Genomic DNA, 13632 nt, shown 5'->3' with positions numbered 1-13632 from the left:
GGGCTGTCTGCGGACGGCTGGTCGCGCTCAACTTCCAAGGTCCCCGGGGCTGCCCACCACGGGGAAGCGCCCGGGGAGCGGAGCGGAGCGGAGCCGTGGCCAGGGAGGATGGTCTAGCGGAGGAAATGGGTTACTTCCTTCTGGTTTTCTTTGCTGCCTTCTTTTTTAAACTAGAGCCCCACGCTCCCCTAGCAGACAGGTGATAGAAGCGTGTTAGGTGGCACGGTAACTTGTCAGCAAACGCAAGGGCGGGGGGAGTGCGTCAGTCTCAGAAAAAGACTTCCCCGGAGCCAAATGGGGCAGAACGAGCGGTGACGACGGGTCCACCTGGGAGCTGGGTTATGCACAGTTTAGACACCCCTGGGCAGCTCTTTCTGCACGGAGACGGTTTCTGCCCTGGGAATGGGATTTCTCTGTAATCTCATCATTTTGCAAATCATAGTAAGTGGATTAGGTGCAGGGTCTTGTTGGCAAAAAATAGTCCCAAGTGCTGTGCAGAGATCTGTAAGGGAGGGTTCTTCCCGGGTCCAAGCTCCAGTCTCAGCATCTGGTGGTGGGGAGGGGGAACAGTTACCCTGCCTGGTGGATATAGAAATATTTCTTCTCATAATTAAGGGAAGCCTGTCCAAGATAGAGTTCCAGTATGTAAATAAACAATGCAGCCAAGTGGAAAAGCTCTTCTGTCTTCATGAGAACCGCTAACCCTGAGTTTTCCTTCTGTGGTTTCCCAAAAAGGACTTTCCTTGCTGGAACTCCTGAGGAGGACATTTAAATTAGGGGCTCGGTGTCCGCGTCACTGTCTTATAAAAGGGGTGAACCAGTTTAGCCAATGATTCAGAGCGGTCGGGGTGGCTGTCCAGGTTAGGCTTGGGATTTTTTTTTTTTTTTAATAGATTATGGAGGTGAACTTCACCTTAAGACAGACGAGTTCTGACTGCTAGGGCCGGAAACAACTTGTCGAAAACTGCTCTCCAGGCTACGCCTTTAAGAAGCTTGGAGGGAGGCAGTGGCCAGGGAGGCGGGAGGCTGCGCTCACACCAGCAGCACCTCTGCCCGCCAGAGCCTTCGTTTTGGACTTCGCTCTGCTCTGACCCTGGACGAGCACCCTGATGGTCCATCCCAGTCCAATATTTTGCATTCTTTATGCCTCCAGGGCAAAGCTTTTCTCAGGAAATCAAATCTCAGAGAGATTCCCAGCTCTAGCAGCTTTCCAAGCCTTGGCAGAACAGTCATTTATTTAAGATTAGATGACCAAATACTCATAGGAAATCACTCCAAATGGCCCAGCGCGTTTTGTTCATCCTTTTCCTTTGGACGAACGTTAGGGTGAGGGTGGGATGGCTGCCAGGAACCCCAGTTTGGAGTCTGAGCATCTTACCCTCCAGAGTAGCCGCGCCTCACCCCTGCTTTTAGAGGGTGAAGCTTAAGAGATGAAGTCATTTCCCCAGTTAATGGTAAATAGAAAGTCAACAAATGCACACGAGCCTCACAAAGGCAGACCTGTGGGCCTTGGGTCAAAGGGCTTAGAAGCGAATTGAGAAAGATGAAAGGGTCACGTAGGGTCAGTCGGGGTCAGAGGCCATCAAGAGTGGAGGTTCTAGGGCAGGACGAGAGCGAAGATCATCCCCGTCTAGTTTAAGGACTCTGTTCACCTCTTGAGACTGAAGATCAAGGAGCAGAGTGATTCTCCCCAGGCCACGGAGTCGAGTGACTGTATCCCCACACAGTCAAAGAGTATCCCTTCCCATCAGAGAAATGTATGTACCCGTAAAAGCAAACAGATATCTCCATGTTCTGGAATTCTTAGAGCCTTTTAAGCCGCAGGCCTTGGTTTCTGGCTTTGTTTGTAGAGGCTGACCCGTTCGTTAAGCCGGCCGGCCTGCTGAGTGCATAGCAGCAGAGTCCATGGAAGGTTTATTCTGCCAGCAGGGCTTTGGGGGGCTAGAGCCATGCGCTGCTTCAGGAGCACCCCAGGACACATACCGCGTTCAGTGAACTTCTATCCAGCACATGCTATGTGCCGAGCACACTGCCCAGGGCTGGGGCTGGGGACAGCAGCCGCTGTGTGCAGGGCGGCCCCACTGTGTGTTACAGCGTCCGGGCTGCTCCGTTACCATTCTGTGTCACGCTCTCCAGCGCTCGCTACACCAGAGCACAGGGTGCGCTAGCGCGATACAGGAGTAACACTGGGGGCTCTGGGTCCTGGAGGGTCATCTTCCCTTTAGGGTGATCCAGTAATAATGACCTCCCCAACCCTAAGAATGCAGGTGACAGTTACAGTTGCATCTGGCTTCAGGGGAGGAGCCTGGATATAAAGCAAAGTTTGGGAAGAAAAAACACAGAGGCATCGAACACCCAGGAGGGCTCAGAGAGGAAACAGGAGGGAAGCAGTGGCCGCCATCCTGTAGCCTGCCGGCCCGGTGCAGACCTCGCCGGCGTCGCCGCCTGTCCACCCGCGCCCGCGGGCATCACCTGGCGCTCATGCCTCCCTCCCAGCTCCCCGGGCACCCTGGGCCACCAGGTTCAACCCGATGACTCAGGTGATTGGGCACTAAAGATCAGCTGCCAGAGCTGGGTGGAGCTCTAAGGGGTCCCAGGGCCAACCTCCTCATTTGACTAGTGAGGTGGTCAGGCCCACAGAGGCGCAGCAGCTTTCTCCAGGCCACACAGCAAGGGGGTGAGAGAGAGAGACAGGCCAGTGAGCAGGACTGAGCTCCGGCCTCACCCAGGGCCTGCTGAGAGGAGGCGGCCTCAGCTTTGTGCAGAGACTGCAGGCCGCTCCTGCTCCTCTAGTGAATGCAGTAGCCGCTCAGTCATGTCCGGCTCTTTGCTACCCCCTGGACTGCAGCCCGCCAGGCCCCTCTGTGCATCGGATTCTCCAGGCGAGAATACTGGAGTGGTTGCCATGCTCTCCACCCAGGGTTTGAACCCAGGTTTCCCTCACTGCAGGCGGTTTCTCTACCAGCTGAGCCTCCAGGGAAGCCGTGATCTGCTAAGTACCACCCAGCCAAAGATCATGCCTCCGTCCTGCAGCAGGCTAGAGATTCCTTTTGTCCCCCTGGGGCCTTTATCAATGTCAGCCCAATGTGTTTTTGTTCAGGTTGGCCTGAGCCCGCTATTAAAATGCTCGGATTTCCAGGGCCCCCTTCTGGGTCAGATCGTGCCCATGTGGCCTTGGACTTAGCCGCCGCTGCTGGCCGGAAATGTGCTGAGTTCCGGAAGGACACAGCTGAATGGTTTTAAGATGTGATGGGATTTCAGCCTTAAGGGTTTTTATCATTATCATCAACACACGCTGACGCCGTGGGGGTGCAGGCCACCTCTGTGCTGTCGCCGCCCCGCGCCCCCGGCTGTAGGCCCAGGCGCCTGGCAGGTACGTCCTGTGTGCGAGGTACCCAAGGGGTCTGTAGGGACCCAGGCCCCAGCTTGTTTTCCATGAGCTTATAACTTAACTGAGCAAATAAGACAAGTGCATACAAGTAGACAGCCCCCTGTTTTTCAAGGATGCTTGTCCCAGGAAGAGACCCCTGAGGTTGAGCGGATCAGAGGAAGCCTCATGGAGGAGGAGGACACAATGGAGCCACACCTGTGGGCGCCAGCCATACGGAGGGGGCCTCCAGCCTGGGGAGGGGGCACCGCCACAGGCAAGGGGGCTGGAGGCACTGAGGCCTGGAGGGGTCCAGGGTGGCCTGGCTAGTGGAGTCCTAGAACAGGCGGGTAAGGCTGCAGAGGTCCGCGGACAGCAGGTCAGGCTGGGTGTCCAGCTAGGAAGGACAGGGAACGTCAAGCTGGTCCCGTGGATTCTGTCCTTCAGAAAGAGGAAAGCGCTGAAAAAGTCCGAGCAGAAAAATGTCATGACGGTGCAGCATTTCAGCAAGATTAATCATACCAGACACGTGGAGCCAGTTAAGACACCAGTGAAGGAGTCTTGGGCTTCCGAGGTGGAGCTCAAAGGAATGGCTGAGTCGGGGAACAAGAAGGGAGGGTGACCTGGGCTGTGGGCCCCCGACACTCCCTTCTTCCCTCCCAGGGGTGACCACGGTGCCAAAGCCAACACTGGCGCGGGTCGGGTTGGCCAAGAAACTTGGTCACGTTTCCCTTACCAGCCTACAGAGAGACCCGAACGAACTTTCTGGTCAGCCCAATACAGTTTCTTTTTTCCTTCTCAGTCGTAAGCCCACTACTCTTGGCACGCCTCTGCCCCAGCCGCCTCATCCTGGGGGTGACCTCAGAAAGTCTAAGGAAGGAGGAGGCCTGGGAACGCCTCCGCTGCTGGAGGGCTCCGGGTTGCCTGTGATAGCGGCTGCCTTCCACGCTGGGAACGTGACAGGCCAGCTGGTCTGTGACCGTCGGCCTCCACCCCGAGCCGCTGAGTTCTCTGCGTCCCATCTTCCCCCTCCACTCTCAGGCATGACACGCGGACTCATCAGAACAGAGGCCTTTGCTGCAGGGAGCATAAGCTGCTTAAAGCGTCGTGTGCCCTATTTTATGCAACCAAATAGCTAACAGTAAGAGGGTAAAAACGCGTATATAGTCCTTTCAAAGTAGGGTTTGACGTGCTATCAGTAGGCTGAACAAGATGAAATGAGGTCAGATTTGTTGCTTTGTAAGATTCTTAGAGCAAATTCTGAATACTGGACCCTGTATCAGAAACTGACAAGTTACTAGCCGGTGGAAGTTTGTCCTGTTACTTGTCCTTCGCCCTCTGTTAGCAGTAAAACCTGCCTTAGCACATGGGCACTGCAGCTCAGGGCTAGGTTACCCATACGCTCTGAACGTCCACTGGGATACAGCCGCATAGTTGCAGAGGATCCTTAAACTCAAGGTGTCGTCATTCAGCCCCTTAAGTCGTGTCAGGATCTCTGCAATCCCATGGACTGCAGCACACCAGGCTTCCCTGACCTTCACTGTCTCCTGGAGTTTGCAGAAATTCACATCCATTGCATCAGTGATGCCATCCAAGCATCTCATCCTCTGTCATCCTCCTCTCCTCCTGCCCTCAGTCTTTCCCAGCATCAGGGTCTTTTCCAGTGAGTCAGATCTTCGTATCAGGTGGTCAAAGTATCTGAGCTTCAGCATCAGTCCTTGCGGTGAATATTCAGGGTTGATTTCCTTTCGAATTGACTGGTGGGTTGCCATTAAGAGCTCAGAGACCACAGACTCATTGACTCTTGTCAACGAGTTTAGTTGGGCTAAAAACACACATGACTTGGAAAGTGTGTGCAACTGCAGAGGTTTGAAAAAGCCCACGTTTATGGGCATCGGTCCGCTGCAGAGCTGCAGGGACTTAAGCGTCCCTGCCTCCAGGATTGACTGGACTGTGTCCCCTTAGTGGTGGTACTGTCTGTCCTGATGTTTGTTGCGAGTTGAATGGAGAAGCACAGTGAAGCCGGGGGTAGCTGGCTTACGTGCCCGAGCTGCCCAGACCCCTGACTTGGTGGGCCCTGACTTGGACCTTATATCCCAGAGTGCTGGTCCTGCGTGGAGGAAGTGCAGCCCTCAGACACCACGGGGTGACGCGCTGTGAGGGGCTCAGTCGTGCTGAGCCGGCTCCCAGCAGACAAGTGCCCACGTTTTCATCTGCCCCATTCCGGTCCTGCAGGTGCGTCCGCACGTGACCCCAGACCCGGATCGGGTGGGAAGCAGGCGGCTCTGAAGGACCCGCTGCCCCAGGCAGACGCAAGGTGTCTCCCGCACTTGGCCCTGGAGGGTGGCCTGTGTGCCTCTTCCTGGGCTTCCTTTCTGATCCACGTGTCTTCTGGTCAGTTCAGTGACCAGTTATGGTCACCTAACTTGTCTTCAGGTTCACGGTCAGCATGGATGCCTTTCTTCATCCTCCAAAGTGCCTCTAAATATCCTGCCCACGTTCTTTATGTTTGTTTGGTTAGGTTTTGCCATTAACTGCCATAGCTTGGAAACCTGACTTCCCCAAGCGCTCCATATACAACACAACGATAGTTCGTTAGGTGATAGCTAGCTAGATAGAAGGATGGATGGATAGGTAGATGAGAGAGACAGATGATGATAGATAACAGATGACAGATATGTAGATAAATGGACAGATATAAATAGATGGGTAGATACTATTACTATTCAAAGACGTTATCCTAACTGCACATGATTTAAATGTTCATTGACCTAAGAACTGTAGTAAGTAGCTCTTATCCGTGATGTCCAGTATTAGAATCATCTACCCTCAGGCCACTGCTGGTCTAATTTTGTTTTAATTTTTTCTTTCAGATTAAGAATGTCCCATAAGAAATCACAGCTTTGTTGCAGAGCCAATGTTTACACTCAAGTGCCTGACGGTGGGTGGGGCTGGGTGGTCGCGGTTTCTTTTTTCTTCGTTGAAGTCTTCACCTACGGCATCATCAAGTCGTTCGGCGTCTTCTTCAATGACTTAATGGACAGTTTCAATGAGTCCAACAGCAGGATCTCGTGGATCATCTCCATTTGTGTGTTCGTCTTAACATTCACAGGTTAGTACATCTTTCAGCTTCAACGCCAGATAAGCATGTGTGTCTTGGCAGTTTGCCTAATGAGGTAAGAGAGGCTGAGGAAGATCGTCTGTTTGCCAAACCTGACTGCCGTCAGTTCAGAGCACACGTGTTAAAGGCTTCCCGTGCATGCTCTTAGGATCCCGCAGAGTACCCTGAGGACAGCGGTAAACTCCGGCTCACGGGGAAGCTAGTCATTTCCTAGAGAAGAAATGTCACAAAGTCTTCGGCATCCCGGGCCCTGGTCTCGTAAAAACGTGCTTAGGAAACAGGTGGAAACGGCAGGTGTGGCTACAGGCAGAAGAGAGATGGAATGCATGAAAGGAGAGCATGAAAAAGTATACATGTTGTCCAGAGGGGACGTTGTGAATTCCAAACACCTCCTTCCCTAAAGGAGTTCCCGTCTGGACTCCCAAATCCAGCAGCATCAGTTACAATACACCGTAGTGTAATTCTTACCACACTCACTTTCACTAGCAACACGACACAGCGGTGAGGTCTCATGATGCTTCATCCATCTGTCGGGGCTACAGCAGGCTTTCCTGAGCAAGCAGGGCCGTTGAACTTACCCCCGACAGTTAACGGAGCTGCATTCAGCTTCCCTAACTTTAGGTTCGCATCCTGCCATGGAGCCGTTACCTCTAAAGTTTTCTGAACTGTCATTCACTCTATCTGACTCTCTGTGACCCCATGGACAACCCGCCAGGCTCCTCTGTCCATGGGATTCTCCAGGCAAGAATACTGGAGCAGGTTGCCATTCCCTTCTCGAGGGGATCTTCCCAACCCAGGGATCCAACCCAGGTCCCCTGCACTGCAGGCGGACTCTCTGCCATCTGAGCCCCGGGGAAGCCCAGGCTTGCCTGAGTATACTCAGGTTTCTGCCCTGCAGTGCCTGAAAGAGGCAGCTCCACTGTTCTCTGCTGAAGTCAGACTTTATCCCCTTGGTCCTGATTCTGTCTCCTACATGTTTCATGGACGCACTCCTAGTTCCGGTGTGAAGATTAAGATGCTTTCTTAGTTGGCGGCCTGTTTACTTTCTTGGAAAGATAACTTACATGAACTAGAACCAAAATTTTACATTTGGTAACCGAAGTAAGAAAATTGCAGAGTTGAACTTTTAGTCCTTTTCTAACCAAAGATAATATAGTCAACAGAAATACCCAGCTAATACTATTGTAACACAGACAACTGTTCTTTCTTTAACTTTAAGTAATTCACTAACTTATTTGCTCGGCTGTGCTGGGTCTTAGTTGCAGCATGTGGGTTCCAGTTCCCTGACCAGGGATCGAACCTGGGCCCCCCGAGTTGGGAGTGCAGTTTCTTAGCCTCTGAACTGCCGGGGAAGTCCCAGAAGATAATTATTCTAAATGCTGTTATGTTGTTGCTATTGTTCAGTCACTAAGTCATATCCAACTCTTTGCAACCCCATGGACTGCAGCATGCTGGGCTCCTCTGTCCTTCACCATCTCCCGGAGCTTGCTCAAACTCATATCCATTGAGTTGATGATTCCATCCAACCATCTCATCCTTTGTCGCCCCCTTCTCCTCCTGCCTTCAATCTTTCCCAGCATCGGGGTCTTTTCCGATGAGTCGGCTCTTCAGGTGGCCAAAATATTGAAGCTTCAGTTTCAGTCCTTCCAATGAATATTCAGGGTTGATTTCCTTTAGGATTGACTGCTTTGATCTTCTCATTGTCCAAGGGACTCTTCAAAAGTCTTCTCCAGAACCGTAATTGGAAAGCTGAAAGCATGAGTTCCTTAGCGCTCAGCCTTCTTTATGGTCCAGCTCTCACATTTGTACATGACTCCTGGAAAAACCAGAGCTTTGAGCAGATGGACTTACACAGAATGCTTTCATCCTGGTCACTAATGCCTGAGTCTGCACACTGCCTAAAAATGGCCCTGGTGATTTCATTCTTCACTGTATTAACGTATGAGCTGATGCTGTACCAGCATTGAGAGAGACGTACGGCCCAACCTCAACACCATCGAGTCCTTTTTTGGTGGTTTTGCTCTTTCTGTCCAGCACGTGCCACATCGTTCTTCCCCCTCCAAGTCTGGAGGGTCCCCTTATCTCCTCGTACTCCGGGGGGGCGGGGGGTAGCAGTGGTAGCCTAAGTAACATGTAACTAGGAAACTTACTTGCCAGACTTTAATGTCCTGGGGCACAGAGTGCATAGAAGCTATGCCGACCGTAATGCATCAGCCACTTTGAATCATCTGTCCCATGGCTCGCCTGCTTCTGCTTTGCATAACACAACCCACCATACTTTCATACCACTTGCAAAAAAGTCAAGTGGAATTTGACCCTAAATGGAGTCTTGTTCAAAAGAATCCAAAGCAATGAGCATAGAAACAGAAAAAGTAACACAGAGTCATTGGAAATCCCGTGTTTATTACAGAAGAACATGAATGTAATGCATCTCCAGTTTCACAGGGGCTCCTGGTGGGCCAGAGGCTGTCATCTAAGAAGACGGATGTAAGTTTTAGACTGTGACTCTGGCTTTCTCTTGGAGGAGCCCCCAAAAGAGATTTTAGAGGATGGGATCTTAAGACAGACTTAAGGCACGAGAACAGACTTGGGGTTGCCAAGGCGGGAAGGAGGCCGTGTGGGGTCAGCTGGTGCAAACCAGCGTGTGCGGGACCGATGAAGACCCAGGGCCTCCTGTACAGCACAGAGACCTGTATTCAGGGGCTCGTGATAAACCTTAGTGGGGTGAACTCCCTGTGGTCCAGTGTTAGGACTCCGTCTTCCCTGCCGAGGGCCCGGGTTCAATCCCTGATCAGGGAACTAAGATCCCACCAGCTGTAGTGCAGCCAAAAACAACAGTGGAGAGAAAATTTTAAAGCATTTATGTAACTGAATCACTTTGTTGCAAGTCAACTACACTTCGGTAACAAGGTAAAAAGACAGACTCCCAGGGAGGCTGAGGCTGAGGCTGACGCCCTGGGGGCTGAGACCCGCCCGCTCTCCTCTGCAGCCCCGCTCTCCACGGTCCTGAGCAGCCGGTTCGGACACCGCCTGGTGGTGATGCTGGGCGGCCTGCTGGTCAGCGCGGGCATGGTGACGGCTGCCTTCTCGCAGAAGGTCTACCACATGTACATCGCCATCGGCATCGTCTCTGGTGAGCGTCTCTCCCGGGCTCGTACGTTCTCCGGAGACTCGGTGTCGAGAATGAGCCATGGGGAAGGAGGGATCCAGACCGATCGCGCGTCTCTCCCTCCCGTTCACTTTTCTCTTTAAAATGAGGGCTGGCCCACATCTGTGCCTCTGAACTGGGCCGGATGCCTCCTCTTCTCAACACCCAGGACTTTGTGTCTGATGTTTTAATATTTACCGATGAGAAAGAGAACTTCTCTTTCACAAGAGTTTGCAGGCACAAGACGTCCTTTTCACAAAATAAGGTTTGAATGTCTTTAACCAGCGCTTCCCAAGTCTGGTTGTGAGAAGTCTGAGCTGTAGGGGAGGGGCCGGCGCTGGACCGAGGGGTCTGAGGAAACTTTTCTCCTTTCAAAGGAGTCTGTACATAAGTCACAGATTATATATATATATATCATAACTATATATATAAAACTCTATATATAACGTTCTCTATATAACTCTCTATAACTATGTATATATAAAACTCTGTATATGTGTAATTCTGTGTATAACTATATACATAACTAAATACACACATACATATGTATATATATTTGGAAAACTTTTTCCCTTTCAGAGGAGTCCACACATTACTCACAGATTATATATAATTATCCCTACACACACACACACACACACACACGGGCTTCCCCAGTGGCTCAGTGGTAAACAATCTGCCTGCAATGCAGGAGACGCCGGACACATGGGTTCGATCCCTGGGTCGGGAAGATCCCCTGGAGAAGGAAATGGCAACCTGCTCCAGTGTTCTTGCCTGGGAAATCCCACGGACAGAGGCGCCTGGCAGGCTACAGTTCAAGGGGTCAAAAAGAGGGACTGAGTGACTGAACACACACACACACACAATTCTCTCTATATAACTAAAGACATGCATGTATACGCAGAAATTTTTTCCCTTTCAACGGAGTCCGTACGTTACTCAGATTATATATAACTGTACTATATGTGTGTACATAGTGAAGATTTGCAGGCTTTTTCCCATATATTTCTGCACATATAAAACCTCATTTATTTCCAAATAGAAGTCTTATGTAAAAACTATATTTGATAAGGGTTCTGTGCACTGTGAATTATATAAATCTGGGGAAAAAACTGCAGAAAAGTAGGAAAAAAAAAATCCACGAAACAGATTTTTATGTTCCCTTTTTTTTTTTTTCCTACAACAAGCTTCCCAAAACAGCTCTTACAGTTTTTCCAGACCTCTGATGAAACCTGCTTTGCTCCAGAATGAATTTCTGGGCTCCCTGAATGTAATTGTTTCTAAAATAAGCGCCCAAACCCCAGCTCTCTGAACGCACCCTTCGGGCGTCAGCCGGCGCGTGGTTCTCACTGTCTCGCTGGTGTCCGTCACAGGCCTGGGGTTCTGCTTCAGCTTTCTGCCGACGGTCACCATCCTGTCACAGTACTTTGACAGGAGACGCTCCGTGGTCACGGCGGTCGCTTCTACGGGAGAATGCTTCGCCATGTTTGCTTTTGCACCAGGTAAGCGGACGACCAGAGCGTGCGTGTTCATGTGAGGTGGCCCTTCTTGCTCTAGATGGTGCAGAAGGACAGGCTAAGTGTCTTCTCCAGTCCGGCAGCTTTTCAGGATCTATCCTCCTTTACCCCCATTGTAGGAGTTCAAACATTTTAATACTCATCCAAGTTCACATAAATAGGAAGTGGGGTGTGTGTGTGCCGCGTGTGTGTGCTCGGTCGCCCTGTTGTGTCCAACTCCTTGCAACCCCATAGAAAGGTACACAGCATATATTCAGCGAGGAAGCTTGAACCATCCATTCCTAAATAGATCCGGGGACTGCTTGTACTATTCTATTTCTCTCATTGGTCAAAAGAGCCATATTCTGTGCAGATTTAAATTGTGCTGGTAAAGTCAGGCTCATGAGCTATGTGGATGATCTCACGGGGAGATTTTCATCCCTGGCTTATTTCCCTGTCTAGACTGTGCACTCGTGACTCTCACTAACCAATGGAGAGAAGTCACCTTGGAGAGCTGGACTCAGCTCTCACCTGCCTTCTTCAGTGAGTGTGTCAGTGAACGGCAGTGGAGTTCAAAGGAGATGCGGCGTTTCAGGGTGACGCGTCATGTCTGAAGCTTCCCAAATAGTTCAGAAGAATCAATGTATGCTTGGCTATAAATATGCAGACAGAAAACTGTTCACTGTTGAATTTCGGTGATGGCAGGCATATGGGTGTCAGTCTTTGCACTTTTCTGTTGGTTTGAAATGTTTCAGAGTAAAACCTTGAGGGACAGTCAGTGGCCTGCGAACCCCCTGAAGGTGGAAACTTCATCTGGGTCCGGCTTTACTCCCTAGCTCATCCCTGGCACCTGGCCAGTAGGCACCAAGGAAGGTGAGAGGGAGAAAAGGAGACCAGTTGTTGCCAGAAGAGGGTCAAACGCACTTGGAAATACCCAAGCCCGAAAGAGTTCACAATTCTGAGTTTTCCATTTTAACGGGGGAAATAGCGGCGGGAGCAAAGAAGTGCTGAAGAAGTAAATGGAGCCCCGGGCCCAGAAGACGGGGCTGTCTCACTAAGCCCATCTTTTACTAACCAGGTTACCGCATCTCTTAAACCTGACTGTCAGCTCTCACGGAGTGAGACTCGAGTGAAACGAAGTTCTCAGGAACGTCATTTCACCTTCCTGGGATGATGACAAAGATACTTGGAATCTTGTCGGGCCTGTTTATTCTCGCGTCACTGGGGAGCTTGAAGCCTCCTTCGGCCCGACCCCGCCTCCCCATGCCAGGGTCCCGCCCTGGCCTCCAGGACGCCTCTAGGCTGGCAGGAAGGTAGTTAGGGCATCCCACAGGCTAGAAAGCGGAGGATAGCATCAACACAGCTACTGACAAGCCTATTCGGTCATGCAGTAACTGTGTTAATTCCAGGATAATCCTGTGAGCTTTCGGATTCTTAGTTGGTCCTCTCCCTCGTCTGCTACTGTTGAGAGCCAGAGGAGTGGCTGGAGAAGGATCCAGCTCAAAGGGTAGAAGTTCAGTTTGGAAAAGGCCAGAGAGTCAGTATTTCAGGCTTCCCGGACACAAGTCCTTGTCAGATCCGCTCACCTCTGCAGTGACGGCACAGGAGCAGCTCAGACGCCGCTGAAGAATGCTCCCAGCTGTGTTCCAGTCGGGGTCAATGACCCACGCTGGGCTGGGGCTGGGGCTGGCCGGCAGGTCGCTGTCCGTGCACCCTGATGCGGGTCACAAGCTTCGTTCACTTCTTGTGCCTCTGCTTAGAGGAAGGCACCCCCGAAGCTCCCTGCAAGCCTGGGCTGAAAGTGTTTGTTCCATCTTGTCCTGATACATCTTTCTCCTCCTCAAGTCCTAAAGGCCCCCAGGGATAATGCATGTCAGGTCAGCTTTCTTTTTTGCTGTGCTGGGTCTTCACGGCCCCACTGGCTTTTCTCCAGTTGTGTCGAGTGAGGGCTGCTCCCTGCAGTGGCTTCTGGTTGCCGAGCGCGGGCCCCGAGGCGCTCAGCCTCAATGAGTTGCAGCTCGTGGGCTCAGCAGTCGTGTTGCACGGCCTTCAGTCATTCCTGGGTGTGTGGGATCGTCCTGGAGCAGGGCTCTAGCCCGGGCCCCCTGCACTGGCAGGCGGAATCTTTGCCCCGAGCCACCGCAGGAGTCCCAGCTGAGGCACCACTGTTCCGTCGGGCCCCCAGCACGGCTGTCTTTGCTCTGCTCTCCCCCGGCCGCGTCCCTCTGACCCTGGGTTTTCTTTCTGCTTCGCCCCTGCCCTCCGCAGCCATCACAGCCCTGAAGGAGACAGTGGGCTGGAGGTACAGCATGCTGTTCGTGGGGCTCCTGCAACTCAACCTCGTGGTCTGTGGCGCACTGCTCAGACCCATCGTCATCGTCGGCGCGCCAGGGACCCCCAAGACCCCCGCCCCCGAGCACCGGAAGGAAGCGCAGTACATGCTGGAGAACGAGAAAACCCGCACCTCCATCGACTCCATCGACTCAGGAGTAGAGCTAAA

General features: G+C 51.9%; 1 protein-coding gene across 1 annotated transcript in view; it reads left to right on the top strand.

Moving 5' to 3' along the window:
- Positions 1-5071: 5071 nt before the first annotated feature.
- SLC16A6 (solute carrier family 16, member 6) overlaps positions 5072-13632 on the top strand; it is a 17141-nt gene continuing 8580 nt past the window's right edge. The window contains exons 1-4 of the mRNA XM_010856475.1: positions 5072-6479; positions 9478-9621; positions 11010-11138; positions 13401-13630. Coding sequence (XP_010854777.1) covers positions 6248-6479; positions 9478-9621; positions 11010-11138; positions 13401-13630 — 735 coding nt within the window. The 5' untranslated portion in view covers positions 5072-6247. The remainder of the gene's footprint in view (positions 6480-9477; positions 9622-11009; positions 11139-13400; positions 13631-13632) is intronic.

This window comes from Bison bison, unplaced genomic scaffold (assembly GCF_000754665.1).
Source record: "Bison bison bison isolate TAMUID 2011002044 unplaced genomic scaffold, Bison_UMD1.0 scf7180017864371, whole genome shotgun sequence".
Taxonomy (NCBI): domain Eukaryota; kingdom Metazoa; phylum Chordata; class Mammalia; order Artiodactyla; family Bovidae; genus Bison; species Bison bison.
The sequence above is the reverse complement of the archived record's forward strand: the minus strand, read 5'-3'. Positions and strand labels throughout refer to the sequence as shown.